This window comes from Halyomorpha halys, unplaced genomic scaffold (assembly GCF_000696795.3).
Source record: "Halyomorpha halys isolate HHAL.00 unplaced genomic scaffold, Hhal_1.1 Scaffold214.1, whole genome shotgun sequence".
Classification (NCBI taxonomy): Eukaryota; Metazoa; Arthropoda; class Insecta; order Hemiptera; family Pentatomidae; genus Halyomorpha; species Halyomorpha halys.
Genome location: NW_027110944.1, coordinates 558440 through 581692, shown reverse-complemented (window position 1 = coordinate 581692; position 23253 = coordinate 558440). Strand labels below are relative to the sequence as shown.

The following is a 23253-nucleotide window of genomic DNA, read 5'->3' as shown; positions in this document are numbered from 1 at the left end:
GGCTGCATTCTTTGTATGTTCAGTTTTATTTAGTTCCAAATTGTAATTGTAAACTATCTTTTCTGTAATTTTTATTATATATATAAATTTAAGAATCTGAAACTAACATTAGTATCCCTTTAAACCTTTATGGGATACCATAAACTAATTTAGGACTGATAAAACATTTCTTGGAAGGTGGAAGGTAATGAAGCTATTTTTTACATTTTAAGAAAACAACAAAAACTAAAAAAATGTGCTTACCAAATAGCTGAATTTCTTGTAATAGCATTAAGGCCTCGCACAGGAGAAGGAATACTTCTGTTAAAAAAAAGAAAGAATAAAAATGATAAAAGAAATATATACCATAATAAAGTAAATTAAAATAAGGAAATATAATATACTAAAGTAAATTTTCATATTATAATATTTTAAAGAAAAGTGTTGAAGTATTCAATAATTTATCATAAAAAATATAGTAAATTTAAAAAAAAAATAAAATAGTAAATATTAATTTACTGTAATTATAAACTTACTCTCCTTGATAAAATTCTTCGTGGACTATATATACGTGTCCATAAGCCCCATCTGATATTAAAGGTGATTTTTTCTTTTGATAAATCAACGGATCTAATTCATTAATGAATCGGAAACAATCTGCTTCCATTCCAATATATAAACGATCATGACCACGTTTGTTCCGTTTAACTAAAATAATAAAGAATAATCAATATTTAATTTAATTTAAATTAATGACAGATATAAAATCATTATTATTACATTAATATTACAATTAAAAAACAAACAAAATTAAAAACTATTACTGAGTTGTAACTTATGAGGATGATGTTATTGTTAAAGGAAAAAGTAAAGTATCCTTAAGCTACACATAAATGAACACCATGGATAAAAAGGCTTGATTTAGAAACAAGATGTTAAAGTAAGCCTGGACACCTAGAAGTACTTCTTGTCCTCTGGCTTAATGACATTTCATATAGTGTAGTTCATGCATCTCTGGACTCCTTTGCTAGGAAATGATGATTGAATTATTTGGATCATGTGTCGAGACATGAAAAAAGGTGGGTGAATATTTGAATATAGATGAAAACTTTAAAACATTTATTATCTTGTATCCTAAAAAACAATACTTACTTGTCAAACCATGTAGACTTAAAGTGTTGCAATATGTGTAAAAATAATATGTAATTCAAGTTGACTTATTCATAAAACATCAATAATTTAGGAATTAGATGTTTTAAATTAACACACAAAGCCCTATAAAGTCTTTGAAAAGGGACATATTGGTTGGGCTTCTTTAATCAGATTCATCAGAACTCAGATAACTAGTTCAATTTTGACCGATAAGTTGTACTCATATACCTTACCCATACATGGAACAATTAGGCACGATTGGTTGCAACCATCCTACAATTAGGGGCTTCAGTGAAAAGTGTGTTTGTGAAAAAGTTTCAACTTCAGAAGAAACAAGACGCAGATTTATATTATTTTCTTCTGAAAGTACTCAGTAAAATATAATATATTATTTTGAGTTACCATCCTAAAGAGAAAAAGGGGAATAGCAGGTTCAGGACAATTTTAAGGCAAATATAGAACAATTGTTTACCATTTAATTTTACTGGTACTGGTTGTTAAGAGGTAAATTGTCTAATTATATAGTAAAAGGTCCTATGTTCGCAATCAGATTTGTTCTGTCGTTAAATATCTTTTCTTATTTTTAGAAAAATATATTATTATTTTTAAAATTTATGTAATTCTAAAATTATAAAAGATTGTATTTAATTTAAATTACATAGATTATTTTTCAAAATAAATATAAATAAGAGTATACACTAAAATAGAAATATTTTAATCGATTTCAGTTAATTTCCCAAAAATTCATTTCAATGGATCAGTTAAATTCTACTTCATATGAATGTTTGATATGCTAATTATGAGAGAAAAATAATGTTTTATTATTATATTTTGTTGCTAATTGGCAATTATTCTTCCCTTGAAATTCCATTATTTTAAATATCCATGGTGTTGAATTTTACCAACCCATGTGAAAAGGTTGTCATCAACTCAATTCATTCTGAACCCCTTTATCTGTCATCGAACACTATATTCATAGATCAATATCCACTTTCCTTTTTGACCCTAGAAACATACTCATCTTCTAAAGAAATTCGTTGGAAAATAAGTAGTCCAATCTTTCATATTAAAGTTAGGGTTGAATAAGTAATTCCTCTCAACTATTGTTTCCTAGAATAAAAAACTATATAATTTATTCAGTAATTTCCATACATTCTTCATATTTTTCATACAAAAAATAAGTATATAGAATGCCATCTTTCAAAATATCTTCCACAGATTATTAATGAGTAAATTTAATCAATATAATTCTCTCACTTAAAAATTCAGCCAAGAAGTTCAAACTTTTTATTAGCAAAGATAAAACTAAGTCTATGTGTGATAGAAGAGAGCGCAAGCAGAGAATAATAACAAAAGGAATGGGAAATTAACCAATAAATACTATCCTTAAAATATTTTATATTAAGATTGATCTTCAGAAAAAAATTTATAGTAAATAGAATCAAATTATTATATTCAATATAAATAATTGATTTACCTTCAGCTGGAGTCAGATCTTTATAAACAGAAGTGAGTCCTTTTCTTAACCTAACCTCATCAACAAATGGTAATAATGCAACACCTTGCCAAGCAAAACGCTTCCCATTCAAGTCGATCATAAAATCTTTAGGGTAAAAGTCAAGAATTGGAGACATCTAAAAGTATGAGATAACATATGAGTAAAGGAAAATACCAAATAAAATGCAATACACAAATTGCATAACTTAGACTAGGATCTAGTGATTATACTTATCATTCAATACAAGAATAAGTAACACAAATATTTTTCAAACATTTTTAAGTTACTGCGATTTCAACTAGAAATAAATTGCCCTTTCATATATGTAAAAAAAAAAAACTCATAAAACTCACGGGATTAGTCATTAAATCTGCCCAGGTAGGAGGAACCAGAGAAGAACTTCCAGCAGGAAAAACACTCATAAGTTGCTCAAATGGACTGAACTATAGTAATAAAAAAATTAAATGAATTTTATAAGACTAGAATAAGATAAATGTGGTATGAACACTATAGGAAAGGTGAGGGATAGTAACAATAACAACCAACATCACCAGTAAAGCATGTTTACAATTCACAAATCACAAAGAAATATCATTTCTAGTCAGTGTTTTAAACAAAGCAATTAGTCATGAAATACAATCTTTAATTTTTTTAAATTTTGGTAGTTTAATTCAAAACAGAACTATTAAAAGTTGTAAATTATAAGCTAAAAAGATAATGAATTTATATTATTCTTTTACTTACTGGTTGAGTATTTTTCTCAAAGCATGTATTACATCGAGTAATATTGACAAAATCAGAAGCAAAAGGAGCATAATGGTAAGGATAATACCATTTCCACGAAGCACAGCCCTGTAATAATAAAATGTTATAACAAAGAGGAAAAAAAAACTTAATGCATAAACAGAACTAATATAATAGTTAAAAATGAGACCAATATTAGTATTTATAACTAACATCACTTAATACTGCTTCATAAAATCATGATAATTTAATTAATACATTCAATGTACAATTAGGTTATTTTTATTCTATAGTTATTGTATATGAATAAAAATAAATGAAATGAAAAGAAACTAATCATTTTATTTACTTCTAATACAACCACAGAAGATCAAAAGAACATAAGATGTATGAAAAAATCTTCATATTTACTGAGATTCTGCTTATTTTTATTTAAAAAACAAAATAATAAAATAGGTATTAACTAAATTATTAAATTGATAACTGAGATTTGGTTTCGGAACTGGTTAATTACCAGTATTTTATTCAAATCACCAATAACTACACAAGTAAAAACTAAAGAATATAAAATATATGATAAAGTTTCATATAAAAAGAAAAAAAATCCAAATAAATTTTTTAAAAAACAACAGAAAATGAGCATTTTTTTTTGTAATAAAATTATTATATAGAAAAAATTCATACAGGCTATAGGAAATTATGACTAATTATAATTTTTATTAGAAAAATATAGTAATTAAGAGAAATATGCCAGGTTAAAACATCAGTTAAAAATATACAAAACTTTATAAAATATTAGAATTTAAATCACACAATAATAATTAAAATTCACCTGATAGTAATATTTCAGAACCCAACATAATCCAATAACATATTCAAAACCTATTTTGAATGTTTCTTCTGGACTATTTCCATCAATATTGAATTTAAGGCTATAATACCTTTCTTTATAACCTCTTTGCCAAAGCTTAACTTCATCTACTGGTTCTGGTTCATCTTCAATGTGAATCTCCTTTTCCTAAAAGGGAAAACAAGAAAAAATTAATTATAATTGTGAAACATGATTTTTTTTTAAACATGAAGTAGAAGAACTTGTTTACAACTGAAAAGGAATAATAAACAAAAAGTAAGTCAGTTTAACAAAGGCCAATATGGTATGGTATTGGTATTTGGTGGGGGGAACGAGTCTGGCAAGTGGCCTAGTGGTCATTTTTGCCAACCCTTGGCGGCTACCTGAGTTGCTGCCGCTTACTAACCAGGGTGGGAGTGCCAAGATTCATTTTTCAGGACCAACAAAAAATAAATATTAGCTGCCACAGGTGGGATTCCGAACCAAGCGCTCCGGGATCTACACCCCAACCTGCACGACCATCATATCATGTCCATCCATTATGGCCTGACATTATATTCTTTTTTTTTTTTTCATTTTACTCCAAAATATTACCCATTACGACTTCTTATCTTAGCAGAATCATTACCCATTTGGTTTACAGAAAGGAGAAATGATTTGGAATTAAATGTGAACATATGCTAGAACTTTAAGCAGAAAAAGAATACAAGGGTTCAAAAGAATCATTCAAAAACAAAAAAAAATGCCACATTTAGGAAATGGTGATGCCATTTGAAAATGGAACAGAATACTTAGCAACCTTAAGAACAGTTTGAAAAATGAGTAGACTTAATAAAATATAAAATGAGCACATGCTTTTAAGATTGATATTCAAAAAAGGTTGTGAAATTTTCAGTTCTGTTTTTTCAACCTTTGTGATCTAAAGAATCAGGATGGAAGAACAGTAACAGATGTTAAGGTAAGTTATGACAAGGACCAGCAAATCATCTTCTTTGGCACCAACTTTGGAGACATCCAAAAAAAAAACTTACAAGCTGGAATAGCCTGCCAGAATAAGTTACTACTAATAGTATGATTACTATATTATAAAGGATTACCAGGCCTAAGCCCACAAACAGAACAAGAGACTATGTTAAGGAAATTGAGGGCATGTCAACTTACAAGAAAGGAAAGGTAATAAATAAACAATAATCAGAACTTTTGTCAGCTTAACACTAAGCAAATTTTTTCCTCATAAGCCTCGAGAATAGGGTCCTATTATCTGTTGAATATGTGGAAGGTTGGGCAAAGGATGGATTCCAGTAGGAGAAATTTCCAGTGGTCAAATCTTCATGTTGACATAAATATTTAAAAAAAAGGTATTGCACATTGGACACTCTAAAGAAGACTAGATGGTAGAACTCAAAATATGAACAGGCAGTAAAGATTTTTAGGAAAATATAATCAAATGATCCTAACAACTGGGAAAATTATATCCTGAAGAGAAATGAATATTACATTTGAAACACAATAAAAGTACTTAGGAGAATTAAGTTATAAAAAACATTAAGAGGGTTACAGTGTTTGCCCTCAAGTAAAGGATTATATTTCTGAGCAGTGAAGAGAGGAGGCCCAGCACTGCTATAGTGATTAATAATCCTAATCTTGACAGGATGGATCTAAGGCAGCATACTATGGTGGATTATGCAACATGTTACATCAGGTGGGGCAGTTTAGCCTTAATCCTGGTATCAGCTTACATGCCTGACAGAAGTGATATCGCAGTAGGGATTTCCACTATGGAAGCTATCAAGAGAGGAATGAGGAATCTGATCATTGGCTGGAACACGGTCAAACAGTACAGATAGACAAGGCACAAAATTGGGTGATTTTCATAATGATTATAAAATCACAGAATTAGATGTGATAAACAAGCCTTCTGACACGGCTACTTTTTGTGGAGATATAAGATAGACTTAGAATGATGTAACAATAGTGAGGAAAGATCTCGAACACAGTGCAGGTAACAGGGAATTCCCATTACATCTGGAGAAGATACTCAAGCAGTGGAAGAAAATCTGGTATATGTAGGCTGCAGATCTTGCAGGTCAATATAGGTGGACGAATTCAGATCTTTTTCCCAGTAATAAAATCTTAGCATTTCGGGAGCCATAGTGTCAAAAGAACATGGTCACGAATATGGTCACCCTGCAACGATGATCATTTATAAAGGTGAGGTCTTGAGTATTCTGAGGAATGCATCTTCTATGTGGAGCTGTTTTAAGTAGACGTTTCTAAGCCAAGATAATGGAATTTTAAAAGTTTGGTGGAAATAAGTTCAGAAGTTTTTTTTATAAAGTAAATAGAGATCATGTGTCAGCAAATGCAGATAAAAATAAGAACAGTCATTGAAAATTTAACAAATACGGATGATACTATTACAGAATGGCATCAAGGAAAAAATTTAATAAAAAAAATATTAGAAATGAAGACATTGTAAAAGATTTGGAGTAGTTTAGAGGGGATGAATTGCATAAACCCCTTTAAAGTCTTTTACAGATCCTATGGGATGTAATGATGTATAAATAATGACAAGAAAATTGCTAAATAAAACTAAATTGATGAGTAAAAAGCTGAGCCAAAACATTGGCTTTAAACAGAATACTAAAACTTAACCTTTTTTTAAAAGTCAGTTGGACTGAAACCCCGATAAAGATAAAACATTCATATAGCTATGGAATATTCAATCAGAAGTTCAATAACTTGAAAAAAGCAAAGGTGTATTCAAAAGTGTTATTGGAAAAACAGACTAGATCATGTTTAAGAATTACTAAGGAGATAGTTAAAGATTAGTAAAATGTAATACTTGATAATTCTGTTCCATCATCATTTTTTGTCGCATTTCCATGATCTTTTTTTGCTTTAAATGTTGTCTAAAATTTCTCTCGTTAACTTGTCGTTTTTGGAATATTTGATCTTCAGCTTGGCCAAGATCAGTCATAATTAGCTGTACTCTGTCAAGATTAACATCACCACTATCAGTAATAAATCCCTGAAAAATATAAACAGGAAATAATTAATTGATCAATAATAATATTTACGAAACATATGGTAGTCATAGTTATACAATTTTAAAGATGGTACATAGTATTCCATTTAAATATTGAAATACATGACAGCGAATACAGAGAAGTAGATAAAATTTATTTCATCAATGACAGCCTTATTAGAATTTAAATACAAAAAAAATATAAAGTCAATTTTTAGCATACTCTTCAAAAAGTAAAACATGCAGAAAATACAATCAGAAACATTTATAGTATCATGGAAATGACAAGTTAGGAGAGAGTGATATACATGAGTAAATAACAAGGTTCAGAAGTGGGATTTTTACCAAAAAGATTGAAAAAAAAAACTTGTTTATTTAGTTTTAAATATTCATAAATATAATGATATTTTTTAGGAGATAGTGAGGTTGTGGATTTAAAGATTGTTCAGTGTGTCTTCAAGGATGCTAATATTGCAATCGAGCATTACAAAATAAATATTAATTTGGAGAATTCTTTGAATAAGGTATCGCTCATAAGATTTTCCTGGATGCTACTTCCGAATTCACAATCAGATTTTCAATCGCACATGAACATTTTTAGTTAATCTAATTTTGGAATTTTCTTAATAATAAAGATCGTTATGATTAACAGGCTAATTTTCAATTACATTACTTTTATTAAGCTATTAATAATAATTATTAAAAAAAAAATCATTTAGGTATTGAAATAAACAAGTAAAAAATATTGTACTCAAAGGTACTTTGGCAGTATAATATGTGATTTAATAATTTCTTTTACTTAATTTATGTATTATTTAGAAACTCCAAAGACACCTTATATAAAAGAAGTATTTCTAATACTACAGAAATGAAAAAAAAATTACAACCAAAGGAAAATTAGCTATTTGAGTGGAATTGGCAAAGTCCTTTCAGCTTGAAATAAGGCCCATAAAAGGCTGATAGCCTGATGGGAGGACAGGCTATATTTTGAGTTCAATCTGGTTTAAGTCTGTTGTGAGTGATCAGTTCAAAGCTTAAAGTATACCTTAACGATTTTATGCACTTAAAAGTTCAGTTCCTGAAATAAGTTCCAAATCTTACTGCCTGATTGGTCCCAATAATTAAAGTCTGATTGGAGTCCAAATTTCTGACCTTGGGAGGCCACAAGTTTCATTGAAGAAAAAACTTAAAATTTATTCCTTTATTGTTTATGATTAATATTTTGTGTTATTAATTAATATTAATATTATACACAAATAAAAAAGTTTATAGACATTTTTTTAAAAGTGAAGTAATTTCTTTTTAATGAGACCACTCTATATGCTTTACAGTTCCCAAAATGCAGTTAAAAAAAAATCAAAGATTTTATACCAATCATATCATTCAACATACCAAACATGGAATTTTAAATTACTGTAAGGGCAGGCTTCTCTCTTATAATAAAAAAAAATCAAGTAATCATATACTTACACCTGTTCGATAAACAGTCTTTTTGTAAAGCATAACAAGCCTATCAATTGCGCCTTCACGAATTTCAAGAGATGGCAAGTGAGGTAGAAAGTCATTACCAACAAAAAAACACATGAACACCCAATCATCTAATGCTCTTTCAAAATCGTATTCAAACGGTAAATCTGGCATTTTTAGTTCATCTTCTAAATATTCTCGTAGAACATTAAGTCTTACAAAAATATATCTAGTGGGAGCACCCACTGGATTGTTTATACTAAGGCTATCCATATCGTCAACCACACCTTTACAATCAGTTAACTCATGTCCTGTAAAAATAATAACCAAATTAAAATTAAATCAATAAAAAAATGCATTCTATAAGGTGTACATAAGTCAAAGCAAAATAATTATTGTTATAATTTTAAAAGAAAAACTAAGCATTCTAATAAAAAAATAAAACCAGCAATCATTTAAAGAATAAAACTTGATAGGATGATTGCTTAGAAAAATTAATAAATTATTTCAGTTTAAGAGGATATTAAACAAAGCAATCTTAATGAAAAAAAAAAAGAGAATACAAATTTATAAAATTGTACAATATAGTTAAATATTGTATGTAGTAAAAGGAGATAACCAAGCTTTTGAGATTGTTTAGTCAAATTTGATCATTTCTATGTATTATACCCTATGCCCTCTTCTCTATTGCTGATAAAGAAGATGTATGTAGCGCATAAACCCATAGTAGTGGGTAGTGTATGTTTCTAAATCCCATTTAACAATAATCTGTACAGAAATAAGTTCAACATGAACCGTCTATGGTTCCCATGCTCGCTGAAACTATGGCAGAGAAACTAGTAATACTTTCTCAGTGCAGATTATATCCAACTTTAAACAGTGTAAAACAAATCGGTAATCAGTGGATAAGTCACTATTGACCCATTACTATGGTGATGCAACAGCTGCCCCTTAGACATTGACCAGGCATTCCATGTCATCTTCAAGAAAAATATAACACATAAATCTTTGTATTTGAACAGTTTAAAAGGCTCATGGTTAAACATTAGTAACAGTTCTAACTTGATCAACCATTGAAAAAAAAATTAAAAGATCATAATGGACTTCTGTTGCTAATAGTAACCAGTAGTATACCAGTTGCAGGATTTACTTACAAGACAACAAATACTACAAACGTTATTGTTCCTATAATGTCAACACCATACTACTATGATGTAGTATGGTGTTGGCAGAGTTCAATTTGGGGCATGCACATAAACAATTTATGATCACGAGTGAAATATACAGAAGCTTTTTAGAAAATAAATACATAAAATTCTGCTGATCATCCATATTTATTTAAACAAACAGCTCGAATTAAACAATGGGGAGCTAGTACCACAAATACCCGAGGCAATCGCTGGTGTCTACACTTAACTCCCTTTGTTGCAATATTCTTTGTCCCGATTCACCTAAATACTGACCAACTGATCCTAACCGTAACCCTAACCTCCTAGACTTCTTCATAAACAAAGAATCAGGCCCTCTAAATACTTCCCTCTCACACCTAGATAACCTATCTTCAGATCATAGTCAATCCTGAGAGACCAAATCGATCTCAATATTTCCCTAAAACCCCTGATAATCAAGATGATGCAGTCCATTCCTTTACAACCCTTATCCAACAAGCTGTCTCGTCTGCCTCCTTTCCCTATAATTTCCCAAATAAACACAAGACAAATCCTCTACCAATCTCAAAGACTTCATCCAAACCAAATGCCAATACAGAACATTATGGCAACGCACTAGACACCCTTCTGACCATTGCTCATATAACTATTATAGCAAACTAGTTAAAAAAGAATCGGCCAACTATCAATCCCAGTCCTTCAACTCCTACCTCTCTACCCTTTCTACTCAGGATAATTGCCTCTGGAACATGAACAAAGAAATCATGAAATCCAAACACATTTCCCATCCCCTCCGACGAGATGATAGCACATGGGCAGCATCAGACAAAGATAAAGCCAAAGAACTAGCCATTCACCTTTCTCACACATTCACTCCTCATCCTCACCAAATCGAAACAATTGGAGAATACCTATTGTCACCAATCCCTCTTTCCTTACCACCAAGAGCAGTCACCCCTTCTGAAGACAAACATCAAATACAGATGCTAACTCATCGTAAATGTCCAGGGTATGATATTCTTACTCCTCAAATCCTTCGCCAACTTCTTTCCAAAACTATAATATACCTTACATATATTTACAATTGTATCCTTAGAACAACCCACTTTCCTATCCTGTGGAAACACTCCATTATAATTCTCTTTTCAAAACCAGGAAAACCACTTAACAATCCTGCTTCCTATAGACCTATTAGCTTACTTCCAATCCTCTCAAAAATATTTGAAAAAATCCTCCTAAAACGTATCCAATCCATAGTTGAACCAAAGAGTTTTCCAGCACATCAATTTGGATTCCGCCCTAGGCACTTCACAGTCCAATAAGGCCTCAGAGTCATCGACTATGTCTCTTCAGCTCTTGAAAAGAAACAATACTGCTCGGGTGCCATAGCACAAGCTTATGACCGAGTATGGCATGCCGGATTCCTTTTCAAGCTTAAATCCTTATTACTTCAAGCCCTATACCTTATCCTCCACTCCTACCTCTCAAATACTCCTTTCGGGTTTACAGTGGTTCTAAGTAATCAAACATCTATCTGATCGAGGCAGGGGTTCCCCAAGGCAGTGTCTTGGGTCCTGTCCTCTTCATCCTCTTCACTGCTGAGATTCAGTCAAATAACAGAGAAGATGAGAAACATAGCAGAGGTTCATGGAATCATGGATTTCCTGTCAACCATTCTGAAAGTACAGTTCGCCAGGAAGACAGGAAAACAAGAGGGTTTGCCCAGGGATCGTACTTTTATGGACTGTGCACAGGAAATGATGGGTGTCAGCACAAGGGAAGAGGAAGCGAGAACGGAAGTCGAATACAGTCGATCGAAAGCTACACCGACCTTTTGGAGAAAGAAAGAGTTCAGAGATGGTGGAAGGGAAAGAAGTGGGACCAGAAAGATGACCAAAGATGCCTTGATTGTGGCAAAACCGGATATTTGGTGGAACAGTGCCCATGCACCAAAACGCTACGAGTGCAGGAAAGAGAGGCATATGATGAGGCATTGCCCGTATTTATACAGGCAAAGAGATACAAATCAGGGCGAATCAATGGAAGTGAATGCCCAGAGAGTAGGAAGAAGAGGACTCCCAAAGAGATCATATGGATCTCAGACAGAAACGTACGAAACATCTGAGGCACCACAGACAGAGTTGGAGGGAAGTGAGAAAAGATATGAAAGGGCACAGAGAGTAGAGAGGTGAATAGATAATGGAGGAAAAAAGACAGGAAGAAATCTGTTAGGAGCAACGGGGGAGATGGTGAAGGAAATAGAACTAAAACAGCAAAAAAGTAACTTAAGTAAAAGAGCATTGATACCGGCAGGCATTGCATGAACATATTAGGGAAGAAATTCAGAATTTATAGAGACAAGGTATCATTGTCAATAGCACTTCACCCTACAATAGCCCCTTGTAGGCAATGAAAAAGAAGGCTGTGGCGGAGAAGCAAACTGAGAAGTACTGCATTGTCATCAATTATTGAAAATTAAATGAAAATACGGTGGATGAGCAGTATTCTATTCCCCGGTTCAAAGATATACAGAATAGGTTAGATGGAGCAACAATATTTAGTAACTTTGACCTCAAGGCTGGGTACCACCAAATAAAGATGCATACAAAGGATCTACCGAAAATGGCATTCACATTTGAACACAGCCACGAGTTAATGGCATTTGGGCTGAAGAATCCTCCCAGTAGCTTTCAAAGACTAATGGACGAGTTCCTTAAAGATATCGACGAATCCATGTGCCAAGTGTACATGGACAATCTATTGGTTTTTAGTAAATCAAATTAGATTGGTTGTCTCAAGCAAGAACCATAAATGCAGTAGAGGAAGAACAAGGAGAACCAGGGGAGGACGTACGACAATTCATAAGGGAATGGATTCCAGGGGAGGGGGAGACTTCGAATACACAGCCACAGGAGGAAGGAACTCAGTTGTCAGGTGATGATAGCTCTACAGGGAATTGACCGTTAAGGAAGGAGGAAAAAAACAAGATTATAAATGCATCCGAAGGATCAGGCGAAGACAGTATTCACATTTGAACGTGGCCACTACGAGTTCACGGGACATTTTGGACAAATTTCTCAGAGGCATCGATGAATCCATATGTCAATCTTTGAATTACTATAGGTGTTTTGTCCCAGAAATGGCAGAGCATTTGGTCCCATTGAATAATTTGCTAAAAAAAGGCAGTAGGGTAGTCATAACACCGGCCATGGAGAGCAACATTAGGTGTATAGAGTGATTGCAACAGGCACCGGTATTAGCATTCCCGGACTTCAACAGAGCATTCACGATAACGACCGATGCTAACAAATACGCATTAGGGGCAGTATTGTCACAGGAGAGTGAGGGGGGAGAGCGCCTGGTGGCATACGGCAGCAGATGATTAACAGACACGGAATCACGTTATAGTGCACTCGAATGAGAATTGCTGGGGATCATTTGGGGGGTGTAGACCCAATGTATTTGTAAGATGGTTCAAGATTCATACCGATCCCAGGCCTCTCCAATGGGTGGGAATAGAAAAGAGGTGCGCCGTAATTGTAAGGAAAATGGAAGATAATTATTCACCAGTGGAATGTCACTAGCATAACTAGAATCTGACACAGCTGGGCGTTTTGATCGTGGAGTTTCATCATGGACGAAAATATTTTCTAATGAAATGTCGTTAGATTTATTAGGATCAGATGTAGCGGGACAATCTGACCTCAGTGAATCAGGCTCATGGAGCCCAGTAGGACTGCCAGGAGACACTGAAGAAGAGGGTAACTGTTGTGAGTGAGTTTGTATGGAGTTAACTTCCAACGAAATGTCAATTATCAATCAGCTCTGGCACAGCTGAACGGACAGAATGTTTTTTATGTTGTACCACTAAGGAATTTATAAATTTACTACAATGACCTAGTGAACTAGAGTGGCATGTAGAATTGGAACAGGGAGGTTTGCCTGCGAATCTAGTGTTGGTTGGCTGAAGTGATCCTTCAACTGTACCTAAATTATAACGATGGTTATTGAGGACTCTCTTAAAGCTTGGACACTTTGTAATTATGCTATTGTTGATAGAATAAGGACTAGTATGGGTCTTGGATGTCATTGGCGAGGAAAGATTGACTTGTGATACCGAGTGATAATAAGAGCCGATAAGATAATATGAGCCTTTAAGCCTGCAGAGGCAAGAGGACCCACAGGAGTGGGGTTCATGTAATGTTCATGGATTTAAAGAGGGAAAGATCTTCTTTTAGTTGGAAAAAGGTATGAAACATTTGAGTGGAAGCTAAGTTCTTTAAGGGCATCGTAAGCCTCACAGAAAGAAGTGTAAACAAGGTCTCAGTTCTAAGTACATACCTTTAAATAAGAATAATTTTTCAGGGTCATTTGCGATACCTTGACCTTGAGAAATAAAAGTTTTAATCTGGGATACATAAAAACTTAATTTCTCTTTGAGTTTTTCAAATTGAATTTTGGTATCCCCTGGTATGTCCATTTTTATTTTAGAGGTGAATGATATGAATGATATAAGGAACTGAAAGAGAATAAATGAAGAGAGAAGGCGAGAAAAAACGAAATTAATTAATAGCGGAAAGGAGCACCTTACAAATTTTTTTTTTATATGACAAATAATTTAAAACAAGAGATGAAATAAAATGCACAATAACAAAATTCGACAACCAGAGGACCATGAGAAAAAAAAAATTAATAAGAAAAATATTATTTCAGTGGAAACATTATTTGTTGCTGTGACCTGAGATCCAAGATAAGGAAATTCCTCCACTCTTTCAAAGATACAGCTTCCAACAACAACCTGTCTCTCCTGGGATCTGGCTCCTCCGGTGTATATATATTTCCTTTTATTTTCATTAATGGCTAGACCCATATGTGCGGCAGCTCTCAGCAGGCCTAAGAAAGACTTGGTAAGCACAGTAAAAGATCGCGCCACTATATCAAGGTCATCCGCATAACTGAGCAGTTGGACCGATCTGTTGAATATGGTGTCATTATTCTGGATACCTGATTCTCTCACTACTTTTTCCAGGATCAAATTAAACAGGAGGCACACAAGAGCATCTCCTTGCCTTAGTCCTTTATTTGAGCCAAATTCAGAAGTGTGTTCAGACTGTATGTGGACCCTGCACCTAACATCTCTCATAGTTATTTTTATAAGGCATATAAGCTTTGAAGGAACCTTCATTTCTCTGAGTGTCTTGTATAACATAGGATGCTTGATACTGTCATACATGTTCCTGAAATCCACAAACAAGTGGTGGGTAGGGATCTTATGTTCATAGGCCCTTTCCATGATTAATCTGAGGGTATGAATTTGGTCCACCATAGATTTCCCTCTCCTGAAGCCAGTCCAATTTCTCGTTTTGCATGCGGGGTCAGCCTTTGGAAGAGGATATTGGAGAATACTTTGTAAGCACAGGGGAGCAGCGATATTCCTCTGTAATTAGAACATTCCAATTGTTCTCCTTTCTTATGAAGAGGGCATATCAAAGCACTGCTCCATAGCTGAGGCATCTTCTCTTGAACGCATATCTCGAGGATCAAGTCATAAAGTGTCTTGTGCAGTTCCTCTCCACCATATTTAAACAATTATGCCAGCAATCCATCCTCGCCTGGTGCCTTATGGTTCCTCATTTTCTGAATAGCATCTATAACATCTTTTAAATCTGCTGGCTCAATACCCTCTTCATCTTCTTCATATCCTTCTCCCATTCTGAACTCAGTAACCTGTTCATTCAGCAGGCTACTAAAGTGCCTTGCCCACCGTTTAAGTATCTAATCCTTATTGTTCATGAGAGTCCCCTCTTCTTTTCTGCATACTTGAATTCTAGACTTGAAAGGGGCTCTACCAGTGTTCACCTTCTGAAAGAAGAGCCTGTTTTCATTCGCTCTTGTGAGCTTCTATTTCTTTTAATGCCTCTATCTACCATAATTTCTTCTTCTTCTCATCCCTCCTCCTTTTGCGGTATTCCTCTGTGGGTCCCCTTGTGAACCGTTTCTGCACCATAGCTTGGTAGACGTCATTCTTCGCATCTGTTATGCTTCGGCATTCTTCATCAAACCAAGGTGACCTTGTTTCACGTTCCTTTAGGCCTAAGCATTCAGACGCAGTTCTTGTAATTGCCAACTCCACATTTTCCCATACTGCCTGAGTGTCTTCATTAATGACATCATCCAGAGTCTCATGCAGTGTTCTATCTATTTGAGCTTGGAAAGAGTTGCATATATCAGGGTCTTGCAACTCCTTGCAACCCTTTTGTCCTGGCGCTTGAATTACCCCAGCTGACATTGTCCGCCATTTTTGTTTTTGTTTTGGAAAAACAATTTATAAAAAATCTTTTATTGATCCAAAAGAAACAAAATGACATTCATAAAAATATTGATAATGATGAGAGATAGTTGACCGTGGATAAATTATATAAGAAGATGGTTGGAGGGTGCGGTCAAAATATAACATAAATAAATTGAAATAATTTATTTAAAAGAGACAATGCTTTGACCAGAATTTCTAGCCTTCATCAGGGCTAAAAACAAAGAACAAGATAACCAATGAATACAAAAAATGAAAAAAGAAAATATAAACAGAATGACAAAGTAAATAATTGTACAGAATGAAATTACTAAAATTAAAGTGATGAAAGAAGTGGAAAATACAATGCATACATAAGTAAGTAAAAATAACATAATTAAGGAAATAAAATAAAAATTTGAAGTTATATAATGTAAAGGAATATGAATATATTAGTTTATTAATTTAAAAATTAAAATTATGGAAAGAAAATATATGTAACTAGTGAAACATGTAACTATAATATTATAACAAAGAAACAAAATATGAAGTTAAGTTAAACAAAAGAAGTGAATAGAAAACATAACAATAATAATATATGGTGAACATAACTAATGAATTACACTTAAATTACATTTCTTTTGTCTCAAATTCAAAATCAGAAAGTTTATATTGTAAAACAGATTCTTTGACCTGCAGAGCAATGGGCGCACTAGGTAATAGGTTTGTAATTTTATTTAAAATCATAAATAAATGGTTACTTCTAATTGTCACGAAAGAGAGCGTTAACATTCAACTTAGCATAACCTAGAGGTTCCACGGATGCACTAGAATCACCATTTAATTTATTGCAAGACATAGGAGAAAAAGCATTAAGAAGCTTAGCACATGTTTCAGTAATAAAACTGACCTGACTGGCTGAATCTAGAAGACCACGCACAATAACAAAATTATTAGGAGAGGTAAAAATCTTAACTCTAACTGTAGTAAGCAAATTATAAGAAGTAAATTGATCACGAGCGAGTGAGATATTTAGCTGAGTTAAGACCTTAAAAGAAAGCTAAGGTGCTGGATCTCCTGAAGCGGCAAGGGAGTTATTCAAAGAACACGATTACTCAGAGGAGTCAATAGAAGAGGAAAGAGTAGAGTGACAGATGGGCTGAAAATCAATAGCTTTCAAAGCCTTATCAGGACTAACTATGTGGTATGTCACCCCAGAATTAGCAGCAGAACGAGAAGAGTTCCATCAAAATGCAAGAGTGAATGATGTCTTTTATGACATTTAGAACAGGTAGACAGGTAGAACAGGTCTATAAGTAGACTTGCATTAACCACTAAAATGTTTGGATAAACAATTGAAGCATAATTTTAAATTTTTCACCTTTTAATGGCGCTGTTAAACATTTAAACTCAAGAAATATGGACAAGAATAATTAGAGTATTCCTCTTAACAAAATACGCATGAAAATTTAGTATCTTCTTATGCAGTATGGAAAGAAGATAAATTCTTCTTTTGAGCAGAAACAGTGGGTTTGGACAATTCAGAATTTTTGTAAATAATGAATTGATTTTTAATAAAGGAAATTAAGTCCTCAAGTTGAGGCAAATCATTACAAAATAAGGTTCGCTCAAATAAAATGTAAAGGGTTTTATCCAATTTGCAAAGAAGCAACCTAACCAGTAACTCACAGTCAGTTACCTGATTCAATATTAATTTTGAAATATTTTAAAGTTTGGAAACTAGTTTGATAAACATCTAAAAAGTTTTGCAGTGAAGAATTAGCATGAATAGGAGGAATATCCAAGATTTGATCCAAACATTCTTGAATTGAAGCACGTTTATTCTGATATTTATCATAAAGTAATTTTGAGGCTTCATTATAACCTTCAGCTTTAATCGGGAAAGCATGAATTAACTTTAGAGGTTCACCCTCAAGTAAAGAAATTAGATAATGGAACTAGGAAATAACAGAAAGTGAAATATTATTGTGAATTAAAGTTTAAAATTTAGAATAAAATATATTATAACCCATCTTGTCATTAAACTGAACTATATGCCACTTTGGCAATACATTTTCCACGGCACTATTAAGGATATTGTTATTAGCAGCAGAATTATTATTTGTATCTGAGGTGTTTAAATGACACAATACTTAACATAATTCCAGACATTGAGCAACATAATCTCTAAACACACAGTGAATTTCCAGTACAGTACAATTAACTTCTGAAGAATCGAGGGCTTAAGTAAAAAAAGCTCTAGTCTCAGCCTCTAAAAGATTTAATCTTTCTTTTGAAACTGTAATTTCAACTGTTGATTAACCAGAATTAGCTTTTCCTTGAATGAAAGTGAAAAAATCCTTCATTCAGGAAATATGAGATATGAGATAAAAAATGGACATCCATGTCGAACTAGCAAAAAAAGGTAGCACAAATGAGAAGAAACAAGTGACGGAAGCAACGAAAGCACAAAATAGCGAAGTTATTAATTATTAAATTATAGTTATTATTAAATTATTATTATTATTACACTTAAGAGAGTACCAATGAGTAATAAATATGACATGGAATGGTAAAATAGTGAAAATACAAAGCAAAACAGTGACAAAATAAAGCAATATAGTGTGTAATGAGGGGGGGGGGGCGAGAGGGAGCAAGAAGTTCAGCTCCAATCCACCAGAGCGCAGCACCTCGAGCCTCATTGAAGCATTAAAATTTATAAATTACAATATTTTTTAAAAACATATTGTTATTTTTACATATTATTAATTTCTGTAGATAATATTTAACAATGTGGATAAAATGATAAATAAACGATACCAAAATAATGCACGAAACTATCTCAAGTAGATAAGTTAAGACCACTTTCTGGTCACAGCCAGATAATGGCTAGTCAGGCCTATAAATAATGGCCTCAAAATGCTAATCGATCTCTGATCCACAGCCTTGCCTTGACATAGTCATTGCCACTCTACTTGAAATAGCTTTGGTTTATTGGTGATTCTGTTCTTAAAAGAGCAGTTTTTGTTTAAGCTTATCCATGACTATGGCCCTTCCCCTTCTCTTACACAAAAATCTTAGTCCGCCCGCTTCATCTCAGCATCTAAGATTGTTACCTACTTATCCTTAACAGCTATTCTAGTCCGTCTGCTTCATCTTTGCAACCAGTATAGTTGATCCCGTCCCTCCACAGTTCTAGTCCGTCCCCTTCATCTCGGCAACTAGAACTGCTACCTATCCTTATCAGTTTACTAGTCTGTCCACTTCATCTCGGCAACTAGTAAGCTGGCTCCTCTCTCAACAGTTTTAGTCTGTCCACTTCATCTTGGCAACTAGAACTGATATCCTGTTTACAACCCTCTCTATCTTCTACCTAGACCCTCTTCTCTACCTGTGTCAGTGTCCAGGGCTAATCCCCAGGAACAGTCGATCCTTACTTCCTAACTAACTGAATACGCCTTGTCGAGGCACTTCTGTCAAGTTCAGACTGGAGAGCCGTCTCAGACCAACTAACCTCACTCACACACCCATAAGACCAGCCACAAAAAGTGAAAAACAAAAGTGAAAGCAATAGCAATTCATGAAATAATAATTCAAATGAACTTAGAAATTGAAAATAAGCAATGCAAGAACTAACATGGTTGTGGCCATGCAACAAAACCAAGCCAAAAGGAAGTTCATAATTATTAAAGACAAGTTTTTGACAGTGTCTCTTCAACCTCTGACTGACACAAATAAAGAAAAAATGATAAACTGAGAGAGAATCGATATAACATAAACGAGTAAAGTAAACGTTGAGATAGTGAAAAGTAACTTTAAAGAAGTTTAATTTTCGTAATGCCCTGCATTATTTTAGCATCAACCCTACAATAATATTCATTACTATCACATCTGACCAGATCATAATCATTATAAAAAATTTTAAAAAACATAAATCTTTATTAGAATTTTGGTAGTGAAGACTAAATTTATATAAAACAATGAAAATTTTATATTACCAGTCTGACCACAGAGGTCACAACGTTTAGGTTGATTCATAACAAACTCCTCTCTAATAATCGTGAAGTAAGGTTCATGAGTTGCCAAACCAAGCATAATTAAATCTGCATCAGCACCACATAGGCAATGATGGATGTTTGGGTTATGATCACCATGAGCTAAAAAGTATTATCAAATACTTAATAATAATAAATTATAAATAACATCATATAAATTAATAAATATCCTATAAGTCTGTATTTCAATTTCAATGAATGATCTACATTTAAACCAATATAAAGATTAAAAACTACATCCAACCACAAATACTTAGATCTGGCAACATTTGTTTTAATACCGCCAACAACTGAACTATGCTATTAAACAGTGTGGCACAAGTTTGGATGTCTTATCGTGATACTACATAATTGAGAAGCATTGTTGAGTCTCCCATAGGCAGCAGACATTTTAAGCTCAATATATCCTTAGTGCTTAGTGTTCAACAGTTAAAATGCTATTCCAACTTATATTTGGACTTACTTAAAAATTAATTGTGAACTACAGACTTTGGAGTTTTTCCTTATTAGTTAAATAGATAAATTGCTTTTATTTTCCTAACATAAATAATATCTGTTTGAGAAAATAAGACCTCTTTCAATAGATGCCAGGGAAAAAATATGTAGCATGGCAATGTGCAAAAGAAATTTAAGTATTAGGAAAAAGTGTTAAGTTTTTTCATTTAAAAATTATTTTTCAGTGAGCAAGGAATGAATCAGAACAAACTACACAAAAGGATAAATTTTCACCAGAAAACAAAAGATTTCTAGAAACCATTTTAAATGAGAAGATTTTAAAGATCAGCTGAAGGCTCGAGTATTGAGAATCCAACGAAAAAATTAATTGATTAAAATTAAATAAATAATTTATGTATAAATATATTCTACCTAACAGTTAAACATGTTAGTGACAAGTTTAAAAAATAATTACCCCTTTGTCTCCTGATAAAATCCATAATTTTGTGCTCTCCTTCTCCTGGAACACTAGCATCTGACAATATCACTTTGACATTTTTCCAACCAGGATCACTAGCTAATCTGTCATGAATATAATAATTCAGACACTCTGTAAGACGGGACATAAAAGTAGTACCCTGTGTAAAAAAAAAATATATTAACTTTTTATTTAAATGTTAAACATGCTAAATTTCTAAAAATGGTTCATTTGAAATATAACATCAGCTAAAATAACCAAGTTGAATAAAATAATATATTACTTGCAGACTATAAAATATGTGAACACTTGCTTTATTCATGGATCCAAAACATACTATGCATTTTATATTAAGAATAATATATATTTAATTATTATCTTATTATTACAAAACGATTATCTTCCAAAACAAAAAATTATCAAAGTAATTGTAAACAAAAATTGCTAATAATTGGTTTTATTAACATATTTTTTATATATGTAACCTTGAATCATATACCCAATAATACCATAAAAATTACTATTCTCATTTCTAGCATTTTTACAGAAAGCATACCCAAAAAATAAGAAGCTTAAATATATTTAAGAATAACAGTTAAAATGAATTGTCTTTTCATGTAACAACAGATACACCTAATATTATGCTAATGATTAACATTTAAAAAAACAAATCTACAAAAAAACTTATAGGATCTTTACAGCAACAACTACAGTGAACCTAAACCTCAAAAATACAAACAGCCACAATTATCGAGAAAATTAAACATTTTTAAGTATGGTTGATCATTTATAAAACTATTTCCAAAACTAATTATCAAATCGGTAGAAGATAGTTGACCTAATGAAGTAGATAGATTTGAGGAAGATAGTCCGGGTGGAGGTCAATAAAGGTATCAAAATAGTAAAAGAAAACTATTTATTGTTAACCAACATTTTGCCCCACTTTGCAAGGCTTCATCCAGGCTAAATGAGAAAACAAGATGCAAACATTTTAGAATTAACAGAACATTAAAAATAAAAACATTTCAAAACAATTTTTAAGTTTATAAAGTATATAGAAAAACTAAAAATAATGAAATATTAATAATATGAGGAAATATACATGTTGGTAGACTGGAGACAAGTTGTATTTTATTTAATTTACAATTTATATAACCAGGTATGATATACATTTTCCATAGGTCTAGACACATAAATTGTAGGAGACTACTCATTAAAACTAGTTTTAAATATGGTAGAGAGATAGATGAATAAGGTACAACAGATAAGTGGAGTAGATATGGTATAGGTGAGTTATAGTAATATGTAAAAGGGGATATTAAGAAATTGGATAAAAATGAGAAATAGTCAAAATAACCTGATAAGAATGAAGTTCTGCCACCTACTGAGCAGAAAACAGGAGCAGGTAGAGAAAGGAATATACTTCATTGGTGGGGGCAGATTTTTTATAATATATAGATGGGTAAACTGACAAGAGTGTCAATCTCTTGTCTAATATTACAATAAGTAAATATATGCAATAAATTAGGAAGTATAAGTAAAAGATAATACATGCAAATATAAATACATTGATCAATAAATACCTAAATATATATATATGTGTGTGTGTGTGTGTGTGTGTGTGTGTGTGTGTGTGTGTGTGTGTGTAACTTAAGTATCAGCAAAAGCAAAATGTCAAAAAACAGAAGAAGGAGTAAGATCTGACGTGCTTGGACTGCTGTAATATTCTGGCTTTGTTGGGTTCAGTACATCTCTTTATATACATTCGATCAGCTGATCTTCTCAGTCAGCTGACATCGAAGTAACAGCTGACTCAGACCGTAACTTATAAATATATATATAAATAAAGTTATTGAATAAGTGTATGTATAAAGTAGTTGGATAAGTGTGTAGATGGTAAGATTTCTTACAATATATTGAAAGGTAAGCTGACAAAAACTTCTGATCTCTAATCTAATATTACAGTAGGTAGGTAGGTAGATATATGTTATAAATGTGGAAAAAGTGTATAAGATATTATATTTATATATTACATACAGTGTAGAGAGAGAGAGACCAAATGGTTTGTATAAATACATTAATTAAAGTAGAATATGTGTGTGTGTGTGT

General features: G+C 32.6%; 1 protein-coding gene across 1 annotated transcript in view; it reads right to left on the bottom strand.

The window, feature by feature from the left end:
- LOC106679686 (5'-3' exoribonuclease 2 homolog) overlaps window positions 1-23253 on the bottom strand; it is a 78096-nt gene that overhangs the window by 39807 nt on the left and 15036 nt on the right. The window contains exons 5-14 of the mRNA XM_014418981.3: window positions 21142-21304; window positions 20175-20333; window positions 8722-9029; window positions 7069-7254; window positions 4206-4391; window positions 3374-3481; window positions 2983-3072; window positions 2609-2765; window positions 516-687; window positions 244-300 (exon numbers count right to left, since the gene is read on the bottom strand). Coding sequence (XP_014274467.1) covers window positions 244-300; window positions 516-687; window positions 2609-2765; window positions 2983-3072; window positions 3374-3481; window positions 4206-4391; window positions 7069-7254; window positions 8722-9029; window positions 20175-20333; window positions 21142-21304 — 1586 coding nt within the window. The remainder of the gene's footprint in view (window positions 1-243; window positions 301-515; window positions 688-2608; window positions 2766-2982; window positions 3073-3373; window positions 3482-4205; window positions 4392-7068; window positions 7255-8721; window positions 9030-20174; window positions 20334-21141; window positions 21305-23253) is intronic.